The 22,649-nt window shown below is 47.6% G+C and overlaps 1 protein-coding gene across 1 annotated transcript in view; it reads right to left on the reverse strand.

Annotated features, from left to right (window-relative positions):
- Nucleotides 1–22,649, reverse strand: part of DTD1 (D-aminoacyl-tRNA deacylase 1) — a 136,252-nt gene that overhangs the window by 2,702 nt on the left and 110,901 nt on the right. The window contains exon 5 of the mRNA XM_047771614.1: nucleotides 8,366–8,536. Coding sequence (XP_047627570.1) covers nucleotides 8,384–8,536 — 153 coding nt within the window. The 3' untranslated portion in view covers nucleotides 8,366–8,383. The remainder of the gene's footprint in view (nucleotides 1–8,365; nucleotides 8,537–22,649) is intronic.

The raw sequence follows: 22,649 nt of genomic DNA on the forward strand, positions 1-22,649 counted from the left end.
AGGATCACAATTTTCCCCAGGCCTACCCTCAGGCTCTGAAACCCACTGCACTACATCCTAAGAGATAACTAAAAAATAACCAGGGGAACACACTGCCTAAATCCTGGAGACTATACTTACATCTTAAAGTCAAGAAAAGCAACCCATTTGCTCCTATATTTTTTTCAAGATATTAATACAAACTTAAGAAGCTGGGCCTTTTAATACCTCTTTCCTCACCTATAATACTAGTAACTAAAGTCCTGAAACTGGTTCCCACGTTCTACCTTCGAAGAACTCTATCTTCTTGGCATAGATTAAAACCTTTGGTTTTTGAGCTTAAAATGAGCTTTGGGATCCTGCTCAAATACATTATTCTTTTTTATTTACTCTGATTAAACACTCCACAAATTTTTAATTAATTGTGATGAAAATTTATGCTTCAAATATCTGATGTGCAGATGAAAATGACAAGGTTTACTACAGAAGAATACATGATCTAGAAAAAGCTCATGATACTCTGTTCCATGATAAAAGTGGGTAACATTATACACATAGTATGTCTCTACCTTTGTGAAATCAGAGACAATGAATTATCTGCTTAGAGAAAATGTTATAAAAGTCCTAAGAAGTGTTTGATAACTTGGCACCACTATTTCATGGCCTTATGAAAGAGGGTGCTGGAGTTCCCACTGTGGCACAGCAGAAACGAATCCAACTAGTATCCATGAGGATGCAGGTTCCATCCCTGGCCTCAGTGGATCTGGGATTTGGTGTTGCCGTGAGCGGTGGTGCAGGTTGCAGATGCAGCTTGGATCTTGTGTTGCTGTGACTGTGGTGTAGCCCAGCCGCCATAGCTCTGATTTGACCCGCAGCCTAACAACGTCCATATGCCACAGGTGCGGCCCTAAAAAGAAAAAAAGAAAAAAGAAAGAGGATGCAGGGCTATTCTCGTCCACTGCCTTCAAAGGCTGGAGGCAGTGGGGAACCAGCCAGGATCAGAAGCAAGGAAAACTCAACAGCTGGTTTAAACACTGAGTCTCTGAAAGATGCTGACTTCCTGCTGATCTGTTTCTGGCTTCAGGCCATTAGAGCAACTGAAGATGTAAGTCAGGGTACACACACCACAGACCTGCTCCCCAAACCACTGTCAAAAGAACCGAGTTTTACTTACTTATTTCATATTATGGTTGGGAATCTAATATGAGCTCATTTAAAGTCAAGAAAAAGCAGGAGTTCCCGTCGTGGTGCAGCGGAAACAAATCCAACTAGGAACCATAAGGTTGCGGGTTCGATCCCTGGCCTTGCTCAGTGGGTTAAGGATCTGAGCTGTGGTATAGGTCACAGATGTGGCTTGGATCTGGAATTGCTGTGGCTGTGGTGTAGGCTGGCAGCAATAGCTCCAATTAGACCCCTAGCCTGGGAACCTCCATATGCCATAGGTGTAGCCCTAAAAAGACAAAAAATAAAATAAAGTCAAAAGCAACCCCTTTGCTCCTACATTTTATTATTCAAGATGTTAACCCAAACTTAAGAAGCTGAGGCCTTTAAAAACATGCAAAAACAAAAGCTGCCGGGAAGTTGACATTATCTGTGAAGGATTCACTCGGCCCTTCTAGCAAGTCGGAAACCCCAGTGAGCCTCCACTCCACTGTCAGAGCAGAGACCATCCTGTGCACCAGTGCTGATGGTCCTGATGTGGCAATGAGAACCTGGGGGCAGTCATGTGATTTCTCACTGAGAAAAGAAAGCTTGGAGTGAACTAATAAAGCAGGAGAAAAAACAAACAAACAAACAAATTGATGTCACCTGATCAGGAAGGAACAAACTCTGACAGCAGTTAGTTTTTATTTTTTGGCTTAAATTCTACCCCACGTATTTCTAATATCCATTTGTATAGATTTAACCATGTCAGTCTTTTTGGTTTTTTTGGCCACCCTACAGCAAATGCAGGGATCAGATTGAAGCCACAATTGTGACCTATGCTGCACTGCAGCTGCAGCAACGCTGGATCTTTAACCCCCTGTGCTGGGCCAGGAAATGACCCTGCATCCCACAGCTCCAAAAACTCCACCGATCCGGTTGTGCCATGGCAGGAACTCCTAACACGTTAGCCTTACCAAACCTACAGTGGTTCAGATGATGGTCTCAAGGCCTAAATGTAACCCCTCCAGGCCAGTGCCCTTTCCTCAGTGATACGTTGTTCTCTATCAGCTCTGTCCAGGATGCCAGCCACCAGCTATATGAGCACAGGAACTGGGGCTACTATGACTGAGGAAATTAAATTTTATTTAATTTTAATTAATTTACATTTAAATATCCACATGCAGGCAGCACCTACTGTATTATTATATTCTAGGTTCTCAGTAAGCTCAGCTCTGCAATAAACAGAATTGCTAATTGTGGGCAGATTCTTGCCAATTTCTTTTTAATAAATAAGGCAACTACCCTGCAAGCTGGGGCATGGAGAAATTCCAGCACCACTGCTGGCAGAGTAACACAATGTGCCTACTTTGTATCAGTGAGAAAGCAGGTCAGCCCTCCCATAACAAAGGCCAGAACAACACTTAGGGTTTGAGAACAGTAACCTCCTCCTAGTGATATGAGAGAGAACAGGGCAGAAAATAACCCTGGAAGAAATACTGCTTAAAATTTCCCAAATGTATTGAAAGATATACATTTATAGATTCCAGAAGCTCAGAAAACCCACAGCAATCATCAGAATGAGATTTAGATATTTAAGAGCAGATGGGTAATGTCAGCAGAGAGATGGAAACTCCAGGAAAGAATCAAAAGGAAATGGAAAATGTTCATTGGCAGACTGGACGCAGACAGGGGATGAAGCTGTGGGCTTGAAGACAAGTCAATATGAACCTCCCAATAGGAACTTCCCAAATGCAGAAAGAGAAGGAGTGGGACAGGGGGTGGGAAGGAGGAACAGACGAGACAAGAACAGTGGGACAACTGTTAAAAGGTGGAACATACACATAACTGGAGTACCAGAAGGGGATGAGAGAGAGAGAGAGAGAGCGAGCGAGAGAGAGAGAGAGAGCGTGCAGAGAATAATAAAGGCCAAGGACTGTCCAAGCTTAGTGACAGGTGACACCAAACCCCAGATCCAGGAAGCTCAGAGAACACGCCCCAGGAACCATGCCTGAGCAAGGCACATTCAGACTGCAAAAAACAAAGAGAAAGGCTTCAAAGAAGCTGGGGGTGGAGTGGGAGGAGGGGCACATGGCTTTGAACCCCAGTCACCTGCAGCAGAACAAGAAGACCAAGAGTTACAGAGGGCATCTCAGAAGAAACTATGCCAGCAAGAAGAGAGCGGAATAAAATCTTTAAAATATTAAACAACCCCCCCTCAAAAAAAACCCCACCAATCTAAAATTCTATACCAGCAAAACTATCCTTGAAAAGTGAAGGAGAAATAAAGACTTTTGCTATAAGAAATGCTAAAAGAAGTTCTTCAGGCAGAAGGAACATGGTACAGGTCAGAAACTTGGATTCACATAATGAAAGGGAAGAACATCAAAGATGAAATTAAGGTAACATAACGTCTTTTTCTTATTCTTAATCTAAAAAAGCTATTCATAAGATGATAATGGTAACAATGTTATCGGGTTGGACGGCACATGGAAAATGACACAAGTGACACAGTGTCACAAAGAACATGAGGGAGGAACACTATCATGAGGCACCTGCATGCAAGACGTGGCCAGGCTGTTTGAAGGTGGGCTCAGATTAGTTAAAAACGCATATTGCAGGAGTTCCCATTGTGGTGCAGCGGAAACAAATCCGACTAAGAACCATGAGGTTGCAGGTTTGATCCCTGGCCTCGCTCAGTGGGTTAAGGATCTGGTGTTGCCATGAGCTGTGATGTAGGTCGCAGACACAACTCCGATCACAGACACGACTCAGATCCTGCGTTGCTGTGGCTGTGGCATAGGTTGGCAGCTGTAGTTCTGATTTGACCCCTAGCCTGGGAACAACCATATGCTGTGAGTGCAGCCCTAAAAAGCAAAAACACAACAAAACAAAAAAACGCATATTGCAAATTCTAGGGCAGCCACTAAAAGAAGGTTGTTTAAAGTTAAAAAATAAAAATAAAAATAAAAACACTACTTTGGAGGCGCAGTGAGTTTTATACTATGAAACACCAGCATAGGGACTGGGAAAGTGGTATGAATGTTCATATGGGAGCCAGGTAAAGCTCTGGGGATGAAAGAGATCCTACCTTCTCCAAGGAAAAGAAACAGTGAAAAGTGATGGAGTATCCCTTTAACAGAATACACACACACACACACACACACACACACACACACACACACACACAAACTGCTCCAGCTCATTAGGCAGAAATGTGCTCAGCCAGAACATGTCTCACTATTCAGAGGTCAAGTTGAAAAAGCAAATAGAGGGCAGCTCCCAAAACACTTTGCTTGTTAGTTTCGAGTGCTCCCCTGAGGGCAGAAACATAGGATGCTGGTAGGGAGCATGCCCCTCTCATGCACACCCTAATGATGGCAGTAAGGTCAATACTGGAATGAGGCAATCCTGGAACCTGCAATCAGAAGCAGAAACCACACTTTTTTAGTGAGAAGTGGCCCCAGGGTCTTTAGATATAGGCCAGAAAATGGGGTGTGAGGTGGGGCTGAGTTGTAGCTTCATAGAAAACCTCTAGTCCTCCCAGCAAGGGGAGGAGCCCAAAGGAATTAGACAGAAGAAAAAGGAGAAGTTTAGCAGTTTAACATCCACTTGATAAACTAAAGAATGTTGTCCATGTCATGGAGAAATGTTGACACCCCAGGCATGTCCTCTGGACCAAGGAGGCTTGGGATTCGTTGTCTTTTTTTTTTTTCTTCTGTATTTTCTAGGGCTGCACCTGCAGCACGTGGAGGTTCTCAGGCTAGAGGCTGAATCAGAGCTGTAGCCACCAGCCTGTACCACAGCCACAGCAACTGGGGATCTGAGCCTTGTCTGCCACCTACACCACAGCTCACAGCAAAGCCAGATCCTTAACCCACTGAGTGGGGCCAGGGATCAAACCTGTGTCCTCATGGTTACTAGTCAGATTCGTTTCCGCTGATCCAGGACAGGAACTCTGGGGCTCATTTTCAAAGAAACATGCACCCAAGATTGTGAAGTTTCTCCTTCCATTTTCTTTGGCCTTTTCTTTCTCTCTCAAAGCTGTTCCCCCTAGGGCCTGTGAAGCTCTGGAGGGTTCTTTCTGTTTTTTAAGAAAAGCAAATGCAGGAGTTCCTGTTGTGGCTCAGTGGTAGCCTGAGAACTTCCATATGTTGCAGGTGTGGCCCTAAAAAAAAAAAAAAGAAAAAGAAAGAGAAGAAAAGCAAATGAAAACTGCAGCTCATGGAGGCGACAAGGGGCTGCTGTTTTCCTGTGGAATACAGCTAGTGCCGAGGTCACCTTCTGTCTGTCACTACCTAACTCAGCTTTATAGATATCCGAGTTTCTAGGGGGTGGTTTTGGGGGTCTCCTGGGATGACAAATTCCAGTAGAAGGGGCAATGAAAGTCTACAGGCAGCAAAACCCCCAAAATATACCTGTGGAGCAGTGGCTCCTTTGTAGTCTAACCCCTTCAGCGTCTGCAAATCCCAGAGCACAGTTAAAACCCCAGCCCCTCCCAGTTCTCACTGGTGGTAGGAGTCTCAGAGGACTCTCACTTCCAGCCATGCCTGTGCATCTGTGCCAGCCCCCAGGTTTCTGCTGCCATCCCTGGTGTGAAGAACTGCAACAGGACCCCTGCCTTCAACAGTCCCTTCATGCTCTAGGTCCAAAGCCCAGATGATACTACATACAAATGTGCAAAGATAACATAGCTTCTGCATTTTCACGGGCCCATCCAGATATCCTCATGAGGCTCCTTCCCACTGAGTAGCAGTGGGCGGAATCCTGAAGCCCTAGGAAAGCTGTCTCGCCCTGGTGTCAAATTGGCCAGGTCCTCAGTGGCCCCCTGGGCCCAGCAACCAGCCCTGCATACAGATGCACAACTGCAGGGCCCAGAGGGCCCCAACTGACCTGGCCTCACCTTAACAGACCCTCAGGTCTCACCCAGAGGCCAGGTGGAGGTTGTGGCTGAGAGCTGCAGGGACCATCAGTGCTACTTAATGGCTGAGGCCATGACTCTGGCCTCCTGGATGAAGCCGGCCCCTCACAGCTCTGGCGTCACCTCACCCCTTCCACCAAGACCCATGGCTGACCCAACGGACCCCAAGGCAGCTACAGGGCAGGCGAGCCCTTCCCTGCACCCTGGCTACATGGAGACCCGGCAGCACCCGCTCAGCTGTCCCCTTCCACAGCTCTCCCTCCCTCACCTCCTGGCCAGTGTGCGGGGTGTTATGGCTTTTACAGGCCCAACTTTCCCAGCACCATTGAAGGGGATGAGTTTTACTCGTCTAGCAAAGAGAAGAAAAACCAAGGAAGCAGAAATTACATGACCTACTGCCACACAGAAACTGGTAGGATGCAAATAAGAACCTGATGAGTTTCTGCATTACTACCAGACCTGTTTACTGAGCCTAACAGAAAACTACAAGAGCCGCCTGTGCACTGTCTATATGCAGCATGTTTCAGCCTGGATTTAGGATTTCTGGACCGGGTGCAAATCAGAAGCACTAGTAATAGTTCTGATGACAAAACTGACCGTATCAATGATGCTTAAGCCTCATCAAGCCTGGGCGGGAGTAGGAATGGAAGTTTTATGTGACAAAATGACATATAAAATGCTGCTGTGTACTCATGAGTATTTAACATGATTTACACACCAAATACCACATTCAAAAGACTCCTAACTCTTACCAACTGTTTCAGTGCATGAATTAAAAACCGATGGCTTTAGGCCGGAGCAACAAGATCAAGAAAAAGGTGGGGCCTGTGACAGTGACAAATGAGGCCGAGTGTGAAGGAACTTTCCCGATTCCAGCTTCACCTTTGCATGAAGCCCTGAGCAGTGAGCACGGCTGTCAACTCCCTGTAGCTACATGCGGGCAAAATCACGGTGACCAGGGGAAAGTCAACAGGACATTATAGGATTTACAATCGAACACAGCCCCCTTCAAACTGTGACTCAACAACCATTCTTTTCAAGGTCTCCACCCTGTCTTTGTCCACGTTTGCAAGCTCCAGTGGACCACTGTGGGCTCCGCAGTACGTCTCAATATCTGGTGGTGTGTGTCCTGGAGGACATCTCACAGGTAGACCCCTAACCCCCACCCTCTTCAAGAGGCAGACTCCATCTCATGAATGTCCTTTCTCGCAATCTGGCGTCTCCAGGACAAACCTGCAGGCTGACTTGATGTGAACCCCAGTCCACAAGCTCTCGTTCCTTTGATTTTGGCAACTGCCTTGTAAGTGGCCCGTTGCTTCCAGCCCACCGCCCCCACGGCTGCTGGAGTAATGGTTAAACCTCAGATCTGTCACGTGTACACTTGAGAGCTTCCAAAGGCTCCCCACTACCCCAGGATGAAAGACAAATTTCTCAAAGCTGCACACAAGACCCTTGATAACCTGGACCCTTCCCTCCTCCTCCATCTCTAGAGAAGCTCCCTGGACAACAGCCCACATGTTCAATTCTCCGCTGCCTCTGCCCTGAACTCACTAGCCTGGACCCTCCCCCACAAGGCACGCACCTCCTCTCCTCTCAGCTGAAGCAGCTCCTGGCCCTCGCCCCCATCTCATGGTTCCTACATGTCCTTGGAGGTCCCATTCCAGACCCCCCTGCCCCAGGGCCTCCTCTGCTCCCCACCCCACATTCCCACCACCACGCAGCACCGTGCAGTGGGTGACTGTTTCTCTACTTCTCGCTGAACCTGTGAACTCCGGTAGTAGGAGGCTCTCCTTAACGTGTCCACTGGGGGACTGAACTTGAGCAAAGGGCCATCAGAAGGCTGGGAACAGCTTCGGAGGCCTCTGATTTTCAGGCCGAGGTGACTCCTGACAAGAAGGAAACACACCTGCTTTGGGAAAAGGGAATCGTAATGCCATGCAGGCCGAAGGAAGGGTGGCAAACAGGACTCGGGAATCGGAGACAAGAGGCGACGCTGACAGTGGCCTGCACTGTGCGCAGAGCTGGAGCAGAGAAGAGGGATCTGCCTGGGGCTCCTGTCTGGACCATGTGCCTGTGAACACTTGAGAAACACTGAGAGCAGCAGCGGTGGTTGGCTGACAGGGGCACACACAGCTTCCGCAAGGGGACCTGGGGACCCCCTAGCCACCCACCACACTCCTCTCTCCATCCTGGAAAGGAGCGCTGTAAGGAAGCCCTGAATGAACATCCATAAATGAATCGTCTCAAACACTATTCGGTCTGCAGTTCATTACTCTTTGCCTGAATGTGGGAAGACGAAGCCGCCACGCAGGGGGCGCCTACCTGAGCAGCGTCCCAGGCCTACGGCTCCCGCTCCGAGGACACGTCACCCTCAGCCCCGCTGCTGGCGCTGCGGTCTTCTTTGCGAGGAGTGCTTCTTTCTTTGCTTGATTCGGAAGGCCCTTTGGCTCTGGTCTTTTCTTTCCTCTGCTGTTGTTTCTCAAGCTTGGACAGCTGGTTATAAAAAACAAGAAGAATTATTTTACAAATGTAATGTGTCTGTATGTGCAAAAACACCGATGACTTCACAGGCAACCACTGAGAAGGCTTTTTGTCTGTTAACCTGGTGTGTCACCGTGGTACCCGTTTGCTAGGTACTGCAATCCTTAACACAGACGTGTCATATCTGTGATCCCTGTCAGGCTCTCCCCGACAACTCAGACAGTCAGGGGCTATTTGGGGAATGGCCCCCACAACTCAGCCTATCATGGAGTAATTTTTTTTTGGTCTTTTTTTAGGGTTGCACCCTCAGCATATGGAGGTTCCCAGGCTAGAGGTCAAATCAGAGCTGCAGCCGCCTGCCTACACCACAGCCACAAGCAATACCATATCGGAGCCACATCTGCAACCTACACACACCACAACTCACTATAAGGCTGGATCCTTAACCCACTGAGAGCAAGGCTAGGGATCAAACACGTATCCTCATGGATGCTAGTCCTTAAACCACTTGGACACAATGGGAGTTCCTGTCATGGAGTATTTGAGGAGTGACACCCCCGCCACACACACAACCCAGCCTGTCACAGTGTATTTGGGAAGGGTCCACTAACAGGCTTCTTTGACAGGTTGAACAGAACCTGTAAATGAAAAGACTTTAGGCTGTTATTTTTTTCTTTGATGTCTCTATAGCTTTTTCTAACAGAGCCATCTTCCCACTTACTGTTTTCTAAAGCGTGATCAAAACACTGCACTACGTGCCGAAGGTAACAGGGAAGCCTTCAAATAAAGTACACGAAGCACATCTAGACATCGTCTCGGCTCTTGGTTTGTTCTGAGACTGGACCCTGATGCATCCACAGCCCAAACCCTGAGTGCTCCCAGCGGCTGTGTGGTAGCTACAGGGACACTGCCACGGGGCCTTTGCAGATTCCCTCCAGGCCACCTGGGGAACATGCTTCTGATACCCAGCCCCAAAGGCACCAGGTCCACTTCTCCCCTGGACATGTCCCCAACTTGCTCAGAGACCACAGATTAGACAGGGTGAAGAGAGATCAGCTGACACTCAGCAGCAACACGGCTGCTGCAGAAAGAAGCTCATCAGAGGAGAATGACCAACTTATGACCCAGGAATTTTCCAGGACAATTTCAAAAAGCCATATGTAACAAAGCCAGACAGATAGCGACGCTCAGTTTCATGTGTGTCCCAGACCATGTCTGCAGACATTTTCTGTTTCACATTAAAAGGGGGGACACTTAGGGAGGGGCTGGCTCCTCCCTCCTGGTCTCTGCCCCAGATCATCGCTTTACTACAGTCAGACTTGGAGCTAAACCTTTAGATAGATCAATATTCAGCTGCTTTCAATTTGGTCCAGAAAACCACATTTATTGGGAGTTTCCACTGTGGCATGGTGGGTTAAGAACCTAACTGAAGTGGCTCCAGCCACCTGAAGTGTGGGTTACATCCCGGCCCGGCACAGTGGGTGAAAGGATCTGGCATTGAGAGTTCCCGTTGTGGCTCAGTGGGCTATGAACCCAACTAGTATCCATGAGGGTGCGGGTTCAACCCCTGGCCTCGCTCAGTGGGTTAAGGATCCAGCGTTGCTGTGAGCTGTGGTACGGGTTGCAGACGTGGCTCAGATCCCATGTTGCTGCGGCTATGGCATATAGCCGCAGTTCAACCCCTAGCCTGGGAACTTCCATATGCCACAGGTGCAGCCCTAAAAATAAATAAATAAATAAATAAATAAATAAATAAATAAATAAAGTAAAATAAATAAAAAATAAAAAGGTAAAGGATCTAGCATTACCAAAGCCGCACCATAGGTCACAGCTGTGGCTCAGATTATCCCCGGGCCAGGATCTTCCATATACCTGGGGTGCAGTCATTAAAAAAAAAAAATATATTAATAGTTGACTTATCTTTCCCACACCCTCTGTATCTGAATAGCTGTGATACACAACTGGGTTGGTTAACATGCTAATTCGATTTTGTGAATGAAGACTTCACACTTCACCTTTGACCCAGATAACCCCCCCGGATTAGTCCCCACTGTATGCAGTTGTGTGTGTATTAGCAAGACCCTAGAAACAACCCACATGTGCACTCATCGGAGGACAGGTGCCCACCATGTGGCACAGTCACACAGAGCCACACTAGAGCAGATCGACGTGAACCCAAATGGGTTAAGTCTTTAAACCCAGGTCACACAAACCAAATCACGTTTCAGAGGTCATAATGAGAGGATTCCATTTGCACACAGCACTACTTGTTGCAAATGGGCAGAAGTTGGGTGGCCTAGAAGCATCAGACCATCAGTTCACTAAGTGACTTCAGAGGAAAGAGAAGAGAAGGGGGTCATAGTGGGATGAATCCGCAGGGCTCCAACCACATAAGCTTTAACTGCTATAAAAACAAAACCAGATCAAGAACCAGGCTGCTGACCACCACCAGATGTGAAGCGTTGGCTCCTGGCACTTGGACCTGTGGCAAGAAGACACACGGTGTCAGGATGTAAATCAACACGCAGCTTCCTTCATCAGCAAAGTCACTGTGAAAAAGCATCACCACTGAAACCACTGAGCTGTGTGCTTAGTGGCAAAGCTGAGCTCCTTCCAGCCGAGCTCTCCAACTTGCCAGGCCTGGTAACAAAGAGCTCACATCTCGGCCCTGAGGGCAGGAATGATCTGAAGCAAAGATGACTAAATGTTAGCATGTTTTTAATTGAGATGTAACTAGCAGACATTATATTAGTTTAGTTATATTATATTAGTTTCAGGCCCTAAAAAGACCAAAAAAAAAAAAAATGGGTAGGATGGTAAATTTTATCTTACGTGTATTTTACAATTTAAAAAATTTGTACTGGAAGTTCCCTTGTGGTGCAGCAGGTTAAGGATACAGCGTTGCTGTGGCTGTGGCACAGATTGCAAATACCTGGGTTCAATCCCTGGCCTGGGAACTTGCACATGCTGTAGGTGTGGCCCAAAAAGTTGTATTGAGATATAATTGACATATAACATTATATTAATTTCAGGTGTACACCATAATGATTCAATATTTGTATCTTGCAAAATGATTGCCACAATAAGTCTAGCTAACATCCATCACCCAAAAAAATTTTTTTAATGATCTTGGGAAACAAGAAGTTGGCAATCCATGCTGGACCCCCTTCCTGTTTTCCTAGTTCATGAAATCCAAACATCTGGAAATCAATGTTCAGCAGGGAACTGTGATAAATTGCCTTCTATTACCAGCAGTTTATATTCACACTGGTGTCTGTATGTGTGTTTACACATGTGCGTATCACATACATTCACATAATTCATATCAGTGCCTGTGTGTTTACATGTGTGTATTACATACTCTCACATAATTCACATCAGTGTCTGCATGTGTGTTTATACATGTGTATTACATACATTCACATAATTCACATCAGTGTATATGTGTTTGCATGTGTATTACATATATTCACATAATTCACATCAGTATCTTATGTGTTTACACGTGTGTATTACATTTTCACATCAGTGTCTGTATGTGTTTACATGTGTGTTTTACATTCATTCACATAATTCACATCAGTGACACATCAGTGCCTACATGTGATTACACATGTATATTACATATATTCACACACTTTCACACCCGTGTGTGTTTACACTTGTGCATATTACATACATTCACACCAGTGCCTGCATGTGTTTACATGTGTATTATGTATGTCTATATCTGCAATTAGAGAGATACTTATACACATACATAATCGTGAACATGTCCAGAGTCAGACACTGAGAAAGCATGATTTTATTTTAATAACAGGCCCTCTAAGTTGCTTCCCTTCTTTAGAGTTAAATATTTAAAAATGTGACTATAACCCGTGACATAGCCAAACCAAAGCTCCCCAATTGCTAAGACTCAATCTCACGCAAAGGCTTGTTTGTGATCCAACCTGTTACTCACTTTCTACTCTTTTAACGCTATTGAGGAGCCAGATCCTGGGAGGGTGATGGGGAATAATTCCCAATTGAAGCAGGCTTCCCAGAGGCTTTCAGGTCCCTGCAGTGCCCATCTGATTCCTCACTGACTCAGAGGCGCCAGCAGCACTGAGCAAAACTGTGGCAACCTCCTCGTGACCTTCCACCTCAGCCCCGTCCCCAATGGACCAAGAGTGTAAATCATGTGTGATCATTATTTAAGTGACAGGCGCAGCCCAAGTTTCTGTAAACGATGTAATGCTGATTCTCTTCCATTATTTATCTTAAAACAACCCCAACCACATATGGCTCCATGCCTCAAAGTTAAAGTTCTCTGTGAGAACACTGTGAACTAACCTAATAAATTTAAGCCTTTTCTCGGAAAACTTGGAACCCTATGCAGCCAAAATGTGGAATTTACATCTCAAGGCAAGAAAGTAGTTAGTTTTTTTTTTTTTTGGGGGGGGGGGGGACAAATGAGGAAGGAAAAGAAGAAAAGAAATTGGTACTGCATACAGACTCATGCAGAATGTCAATGCTTTCAGTTAACGAGGAGACACACGTTAAGAACATAAACCACTACAGGTCTGTGAACACAGGACCTACAAACAGTGAAATGGAGTACTTTGGGGGTTTTGTTTGCTTGTTTTATAATCATTTGATAAGAGTGTTCACATTGCAAAGGAGACAGTGTCCAAACCATACAGGCTTTAGCGCCTTAAAGAGAAACCCAAAGTTTCCAAAGCCAGCTCTGGGTACAAGACACCACCAGGGGCCAGGTAACCACCCCATGGCCAGCCCGGGCTGCTCATGGTGGATCTCTAAAAAAGGGGTGCCCAACGCAGGGGGACTGGAATACCTGGATCCAAACCTCTCTAGCTCATGCTTAAGAAAATAAAAAGGAGTTACCGTCATGGCTCAGAGGAAATAAATCTGACTAGTATCCATGAAGACACAGGTTCAATGGAACCTGGCCTTGCTCAGTGGGTTAAGGATCCGGTGTTGCCATGAGCTGTGGTATAGGTTGCAGACGTGGCTCGGATCCTGCGTTGCTGTGTCTCTGGTGTAGGCCAGTGGCTGCAGCTCCGATTCAACCCCTAGCCTGGGAAACTCCATATGCAGTGGGCGCAGCCCTAAAAAGACAAAAAGAAAGAAAGAAAGAATTTTTTTAATTAAGATGTTCACGCTCTAATTGCCTAATGTACAAATCAACTAGGTGAACATGGATGTTACAGTGCTCTTCTGCAGGGTCTGCAAACCTACCGCCCAGAGTGACCAGGCAGAAGCAAAATGAGTGAAGTAACTGTGTAAAACATTAGGGCATAGTGAAGTCTGTGGCCACAAGGAGAGGACAAGCCTCCCCCTCCATGCCCCACCAGAGCTTGCATTTTTTGTTTACACACACATCTGGACAAAGGTACTTTCGATGGGGTAGACATGGCCCCCTGGTAGGTACCCTGCTTTGCACTTCTGCCTACGTGATCCCATTTGCTCTGAACAACCCAATAACACTCGTGTTCCCACCAACATCCCACAGAGAAACCACTGTCGGCTGTGGGCACCAGAGTTATCCTCCCAGCTCCCTCCTCACTCCCTGATGGCACAAGCAGCCTTCCAGGTTCAGAAGCGGCACTGCCTGAGCCTGTGATCACATGGGCAGGAGACAGAATTCACAGCCACCAAGACCTGAGGGAGCTCTAGATGCGCTGCTAAGAAAGGTGTCTCTCCCAAAGGAACACAGGTGCTGGAGACCTGGGGCAGACAAGGAGCTCTGGAGTGGTGGCAGCTCCCAGGACAAGGAGGGGGCGTCTGGAGGTACACAGAAGTCTCTGGAGAAAGGTAGCGCCGAGCAGGAGGAACCAGTCATCTGCTAGGGAAAGTCACTGAGCTCCTCACTGTTTCAGCCACACTCAGGCAGGTCTGGAGCAATTGCAGCTGAAAGCCCATCAAGGCACATGAGAAATGGACCCTCATAAGGTAGGGGCTTGCTCACAGCATTGTTCACAGCGTGCAAGTGGCAGAGATGGGACCAAACTCCAGGCCTCCAGCCACCCAACTCTGAATTCCTTCCAGGGGGACACATGCCCTTCTTCATCTTCTAACTTTAAGAGATATTTACTGGGCCCTGGCTACACATCATGCCCTGTTCTAGGTGCCAAGGACACAGGAGAAGCAGAGCCCCTGGTTCCCGGGCTGACTGTCCACCACACAAACACTCAGCGATCTCCACTTACAAGCCAGGCCCTGTTCTTAGCCCTTGGCACATACAAAGGGTACTGTGATCATCCTTGTTTTGAAGCGGAGAAGCTGGGGGTGCTGGAAACCCCCACTCTGCCTGGATCACACAGCAGCCCAAGCCATCACCGCTCACTGTGCTTGTCCTCACTGACAGAGAACATACAGGAACCTCAGGGCCACCTCCCTTTGCCAAATTAAAGAGAAACTGGCCCCAGCACAGATCCTGCTCCTTGGTGGTTTAGCATCAAGCTGCTGCACGACCTCAGTGTGACCGTTATGTTTCTACCCTGATGGCAGGGGAATCAACCGCACCAACCATTCACCTTAAATGAGCCAGAAACAAGGCTAGAGAAAGAAGCAGGATGGGGAAGCCCCAAAGGCAAGGAGGGCCTAGTGGGAGCTGTCTAGAGGGCCTGGTCCTGACCTCAGGAAAGGCCCTGTGCGGGGTCAGTGGCAGTAGAGGGCCAGACAGGGTGAGGTGATAAGGGACCACCACGAGCAGGGAGTTGCCCAAGAAAGCAGTCAGCATCAGAGCATGGCAGCAGGAACACAGGGTGGCCAGAGTGTGGAGTCCGTCCAAGGTGGGGGCAGGTTCAGGGAGGTTGGGAGAAGCTGACAGAGGCAGGTCAGGGAGGGCTGATGAAAGCAGGGCTGAGGGTGGGGTGGGCGTCCAGGTGGAGGGAGGAAGAGGTGTGCCCACCCCAAGGACCAGCCCCGGCCTCTGTGCGTTCACTCCTCCCACTGGGCATGGTGAGGAGAGCAAAAGCAGTGCAGGCTGCCCGAGCAGAAGCCGACGGGCAGGAGTTCCCATTGTGGCTCACTGGTAATGAACCCAACTAGTAACCATGAGGTTGCAGGTTCAATCCCTGGCCTCACTCAGCGGATTAAGGATCTGGTGTTGCCGTGAGCTGTGGTGTAGGTCACAGACAGGGCTCAGCTCTAGCGTTGCTGTGGCTGTGGTGTAGGCTGGCAGGCAGCTGCAGCTGCGATCCAACCCCTAGCCCTGGAACTTCCACGTGCTGTGGGTGTGGCCCTAAAAGGCTAAAGAAAGAAAGGAAGGAAGGAAGGAAGGAAGGAAGGAAGGAAGGAAGGAAGGAAAGGAAAAAAGAAAAAAAAAGAAGGCGACAAGCAGAGGTGACTGAACCAGAACATCAAGGGCTGCCTAAGAAGAGACTGAGAAGCAAGAAGCCAAGAAAAGTCGGAGTCAAGCCAGAAAAAGCCAGAAGGGGGAGAGGAGCGAGGCCAGAGGGTACAACATCTGAGGTAAGGGAAGTGGAGTTGGGTTGGGCACTGCCAGGGCAACCATCACCAAAGCCTGGGGCACAGAGCAGCCATGGCAATGCCGCATGGCTGGCTGGGGGACTGGGTGTCCCCAGGAGCAAACCTCTCCGGGACTCCTCAGTAACAAAGATGGTAACAGGCAGACCACGATGCAGTGCCCATGAAACATGGATGAAGGGGTGTAGGGAAGACGGAGTGACCTGTAACAGCCTTGGCGGGGGCTCAGTCTTTGCCTCTGTCCCCAGCACAGGACAAGGAACTAGTGGTGGGGTCCACACAATGGAGGTGCGACAGGGGAGGACTGGGGAGGGACCTGCTCCTGGGACAGGAGCATTTATCTCTTAAGCTGTGGCAGGTCACTGGAAAGAGACACAGAGAGCCTGGGGCAGCCCATGTACCCTCCCTGCATCATCTGATTTTCTGTATATGACAGGCCATTACCTGCCCGGGATGCCGTGAGGATGGCGCTCTGAGACATGTGTGTTACTCCTGCCTTCCTGGTCCTTCACACTCAAAACAGTGCTTCTAAAGCATCTTTAAAGACAGATCTCTTTACAGTGTGGCATGATCCAGTGGATGATGACATAAAATGTGTCATGAAGCAGCACCTCCAGGCTTCCCAGACCCTAGTGAGCTCCCAGGGACCCAGATGAGGAGATTGGCAAACTCCACACTAGTGGGCCTCCCAAGGATTCCATTCCTTTAGGGGAAGCTCAGGTGAGGCTTCTACTCTGCAACTGGTACCATCCATCCAGGCTGGAGGGGCTCAGAAGGAGCTGCAGAGAGATTTATGTCTGCTGTTGCCCTCACCTGCCTCTCTTGGGAACATCCAAACCACTAGCCCGATGAGCACATGAAGCAGGGTTTTTTTTGTTTTTGTTTTGTCTTTTTGTCTTTTTCTAGATTCCCAGGCTAGGGGTTTAATCGGAGCTGTAGCCACTGGCCTACGCCAGAGCCATAGCAACGCAGGGTCCGAGCCGCATCTGTGACCTACACCACAGCTCATGGCAACGCTGGATCCATAGCCCACTGATCGAGGCCAGGGATCGAACCCACAACCTCATGGTTCCTAGTCAGATTCATTAAACACTAAGCACAACGGGAACTCCTAGAAGCAGTTTTGGAGGGTTCTAGAAAAGTGATTTCTCTGCAATCATTATAGAACAAAACAGGTGCCCAGGAATCTCTCACATAAGGATCACTCAGAGTGAGATGGTGTCAAACCTGCTACCAACAGGATTGGAGAAATGATGTGAAAAATTACAGCTTTCTGTGGACGTTTCTGTACATTCTCATGAGTTCCACGACAACCATTTCAGGTCTTTCTCTACTCCTTTTTAGACTACAGTTGACTAAAAGCAGCATCTCCTTCCCCAAAGGGCCATGAACATATCTGAAGTCTTAATTTCAGCCTTTGAAAGTCTGTCTTCACATTGGAGAAGTGACCCCTTGGACTGTGACAACCAATTTGTCACATTGAGCATTCCGAGAAACCAAAAGCAGATATTATTATCCCCAGATTGCTTCTGAGGGCCATGGAGGTGGAGTCAGTTGCGAAAGCGCACTCAAGGCCACGTCCAGGCAGCAGCCAGGCTGGGAAGGATGCCAGGCCCCCAGACTCCTGGCCTTACCCGGACAGGGCTTCTGAGGTTAGCCACAGGTCCGGGGCAGCCAAGCCCACTCTGTTCTTGCTAGAGCAATGCCAGGGTCAGCCCTGTCTTTGAGTTATTTTCATGCTGGTTATGTCCTGCCAGGCTGCTCTGTCCCGCACATAAGCAAAATCTAATTAGAGAGTGAAGAAAATAACAAAAGAGGAGCTCAAGCCCCATGAAGTCAGTTACTAGGATTTTTATAGACCGTGGTATAGATGGAAAAGTTCTGTTCCAACTGCCCCTTGCAAAGATTCCAAGAAAGTCTTATGGTACAAGTCATAAAGATCAAATGTCTCCTTTGCAATTACATTTTAGAACACCACAAGGTAAGAGTGCTCCGAGGGTGCTGGCCCACACCTGTGGCCCTGCTGATGTCAGGAGGCACAAGTGGGCCATCACAGAAAGTGCAAAGGAAGGACATGCCTGGCACATCCCCGCAGAAGTAAGGACGGGAGTTAAAGGAAAAAGTGCCCCAAATACGTCAGCCTATTAACCCTTTTGAATAGCCTTAGAACCTTCATGCCACGACGCTCCCTCTTTCCTGTGTCCACCAGCTTCTACCACCAGTAATAGATGCCCTGATGGTGTTGAGTCACTTAAACCAGCCTGTGACCACCTTCGCACTCAGCAGATAAACAAAAGGAGCTGACACCTGATCCTTGTTTGCTGACCAACTTAATGCATTCAAGGCAATAAGTAAAACATGCCAGAGCAGATGCAACCTTATACCAGGTCCTAAGTCCTTGTGTTTGGAAGGAAAAGACCTTTCCTTTAGCCTCCCAGGCCTTCCCTCAGTCTTAAAAGGCTGACTCAAGAGTCACTGGTTAGGAAGTACTGATTCAGCTAAGAACCAGTTACAACAGTCTCCATAATGTTATGCCCTGCCTTGGCCCACAAACTTACTCTAATTGGCTTTTCACAAATGATCTCTTCCTTGCTTAACTACTTTCCTTTGGTAATGGTTACTTTCTACTTAGAATGATACTGCACCTAGCATTTTCTTTTGTAACTGGAACACTCCCTAAACCCCCTCCCCTGTAAGCAATCTTCTTTCCAGAAAAAAAGTCAAGGAACAATGACCCTGAAGACAACCAGAAATCATCACCCGACCCACTGACACCAGGCTTCACAACTCTGAAATGATCTATGGAGGGAGAATAATACTGACACCTTAATCAATAACCCTGTCTTCCGAACTAAACCTATAAAACCCCTTGCTATCCCTTCTCAAGGCAGGAGACAGTTTTAAAGGTGTTAGCCAGCTGTGGCCTCCTGTGCCTGGCAGAGCAATAAAGCTGTTCATTCTGCTTCGCCCAAAACTCTGTCTCCGAGACTTAACTGGCGCCGGTATACAGAGGCCACGTTTTCAGCTACACAAACAGAGGTAAGTAGCCCATCAACAGCAAACCCTCTGTCCCTGGGGGTTTAGGTGGAACCACTGGACCTCTCTGGCCCCTGTGCTCTGCTGGCCCACACAGCCTGGAGGCAGCCTTCCAGCGCCACAGTGGAGGGCAGTAAAGCCCCAGGGCCTGGAAGAGCGACCAGAGTGGCCCACTGCTCCTCCAGGTCAGGCAAGGACTTCAGGAGCAGACGCCTTGGGGAATGACGGAGGGCAGCTCAAACTCCAGGACAGGGCACTCGCCCCCACCGACCCCCGCCCGCCGCAAGTCCAATGCCGGGCGTCAGCCCACGCTGCCCTCAGCAGTGGGACATCTTGAGTTCCTGGAAACTCCTGGGTCCATGATCTTTTGCTTCTCCCTGTTTCTTTCTACTACGGACAGGCCAGCAGGGCAGAGGGTGGGAAGGGAAAGAAGACAAAGCAAATTCTAATCAGCAAACGGAACCAGCAAAACTTTGAGAAGATGGAAGTGTGAATCTACCATGGAATTAGAAGCAATCTGTAGAAACCTACTTCCACGGACTACCTCTAGTTGACTAAGCCATTTCTTAAAAAGCAATTGCAATGTGTATCTGGGCAATTTGTTTTATCGCATTGTAACCTGATATAATTTCATATTATGTGTTAATTCTAAAAGCTTCTTTTCAAAAGACTGTCCTTGCGTAATGGAAACTCTGACAGAACATTCAAAGAGGATGTTTCCACACACACCGAAGCGCCTGCCATTATGTCAACTGTCGTGTTGTGTTATTTTTAAATCAACTGGCTGCTTAATGAAAACATTACGAAGCAAAGTACACACATGGTAACGAATTTTCATACATTATTAACTTTGCTTGAGGTTTTTGTGGGAATTAAAAAAGAAAAAAAAAAAAACAGGGAAGCAGGCATCTGTTTCCATCTGAAATCATGCAAGCTAATTTTATTTTCTAATTCCCCATTGTTTACAAAAACCCTTTTAGGCATGCAAAAGTGGTGGGTGACGGGGGCGTTGGGCTGTCTTTCGCATTATTCTTACTCAGCTGTGTCCCCTGCTCTTCCCTGCGCCTCAGGCACACTCTGAAGTGGCTTGGTGGAGGCCTGTCTCAGGCTAACATGGGATCAAGGTCAGCTCAGGCATGTGTTTCTCTACCAGTGCAGCTGCCCTTGTATCCTCCAGGTTAGCGGCGGCAGCAGAGGCTGTCAGGGTCCGCTATGCCCCCAAACCAGACGTCACCTGCAGTATCGGGGGACAGCCGTCTACAGCCCGAGCTCCTGCACCTGCTGCCTGAAGATGTGGCTGGCAGGGGTGGGGTGGGGTGGGGCGGGGCAGGAGCATCTGGAGAGGGCACCTCTATTGGGGAGGGAGGAAGTGAGATCTGAGGGCTTCCCTTCCAGTTCCTCACGCAACACTGTGCCAACTCTGAGATGTGTTCTACGAGGTCCCCCAGGTACCCAGGGGTCACCAACACACTTTTGCAGGCTCCCCCTCCCTGTCTCAATTCCCGGGAAGACTTCCTAAATTGACTACCTGGACCTATGCCAAAATTCACTTCATGGGGGACCCAAAGCAGAAGTATTTTAAATGCTTTGAAATAAGCCACAATTTAATGTGATCATTCGTTACGTGTAACTAGATTGTCACTGGCCCTTTGTTAACCAGTACCTACACTGGTTGGCATGCTGGACACTGCAGGGCCACGGGAATGTTTAGGATGCCATCCCCACTCAAGGCGCTGAGAGATGCAGATAGCCCTGTGACATTTCACCATATATACGCTAATTCTTTGAAGACTGGTCACCCATAATATACGTGGCAAACTATATATTCTAGCAGCCAGGATTTTTATTGCCCTCCACTCCCTAACCCCACTAGGAACAAGATATCGACTGCATTTCTACCACGTTCCAAACCTTTATCACACTAAGGCCTGGGCTCTTCCCTCGATGGGGGCTAACAGTAAAATTGCAAGAGTAATGGACAAGGAGTAACCATATCCCCTCTACCGAAAAAGAAGCAGAGGCCCTGGTACTCAGGAGGCCAGAGTCTGGCCTTCTCCCACTCCTCAGGCCAAGCGATTGGCTCTCCTTCCTCCTCCCGGCCTGTGTGCACATACCCAGTCCAGGCAGAAATAACAGGCACCTAACAGTCAACATCCACCTTCAACCTGAGTCTACATTGAGCTCAATGCTGGCACATGTCTGGTTAACAATCACGAGCTGGAGCAAAGTTTAAGGAGACACAAGAACAATTTCAATTTTGGTATTCCAATGCGTAATTGGTAACAGAAAACTGTTCATAAGCATTTTAAATGAACAGTGCTCTTTAAATGATTCAAAATGTTTCTTCAATTTGCATGATTCTTTAAAAAGGGAGGGGAGACCTTTTCTCTGCCTCACTTGGTCTTATATTTTGTACAAATGCCAACAGAGCAGATCTGGAACAATGACGAATTCTTGTGCAAAATAACAATAATCCAGAAGAGAGGAAGGCGTGGGACGTAGAAAAACAGTGCACATGACTTGGGGGAGAAGTCAAGGCCAGGATGCTCAGCAGCAGGGGGACCACCTGTCCACTGGGGAGCAGGCCAGGAGGGGGCTTCAGAGGGCGTGTCCCACAGAAGGGCCTCTAGAGAAAAGGCCTGGGCAACAGGTCTTGGAGCAGGAGGAAAAAAAGTGGTGCTTCCAACAAAATTTCACGAAGAAACAAAAAAAGAACACATACGCATAACCGCGCCACCTTGCTGTACAGCAGAAATTAATACGACGTTGTAAATCAACTACACTTCAATAAAATTTTTTTAAAAAAGAAGAAAGAAAAGACAAATACATATTGCCAGAAAAGCAAAGGGTTAAATAAGGAAAGAAAAAAAAAAAAAGCACAGGATACAACTTGGGCTCTGTTACAGAGTCACGACAATATAAATACCATTAATTGGTTCAGTTAAAATGATATCATAACACTGGAAAGGTAGAGGGGGTATGGCATGAACAGCACTAACTCCTCATCTACAGTAGCATGAAATACATGTCAGAATTTAATTCATCAAGAAAAAGTAAAAGTTCATTACATAGGGATAGAGCGGTTAAGCATCCAAAGAAACAGCTTAAAATACGTTCAAGGAACTTGCTTGTGGGGAAGAAGATAAGGATGAGGGAAAATAGGCAGAAAAGGTTATTTTTCTTTACAAGTCTATGTACTATGTGGCTTTATCTATGCACATAGTTAATAAGCAATTTAAAATTTATTTAAGGAAGAAAACTCATACAGTGGATATAGTTAATAACAGATCCAACACTAGGGAAGAAAATTAATGATTCAGAAAAATTAATTCATGTAATCTGTCCAATACTGAGAGGAAAAGACAACATGCAGGGAGTTCCTGTTGTGGTTCAGCGGTAACGAGCCCAACTAGTATCCATAAGGATGTGGGTTTGATCCTTGGCCTCACTCAGTGGGTTAAGGATCTGGTGTTGCCATGAGCTGTGGTCTGGGTCACAGATGTGGCTCAGATTTCATGTTGCTGTCGCTGTGGCGTAGGCTCCAATTAGTCCTCTAGCCTGGGAACTTCCATGTGCTGCAGGTGCGGCCTAAGAAGTA

Source organism: Phacochoerus africanus, chromosome 3 (assembly GCF_016906955.1).
Source record: "Phacochoerus africanus isolate WHEZ1 chromosome 3, ROS_Pafr_v1, whole genome shotgun sequence".
In the NCBI taxonomy this organism is placed as follows: domain Eukaryota; kingdom Metazoa; phylum Chordata; class Mammalia; order Artiodactyla; family Suidae; genus Phacochoerus; species Phacochoerus africanus.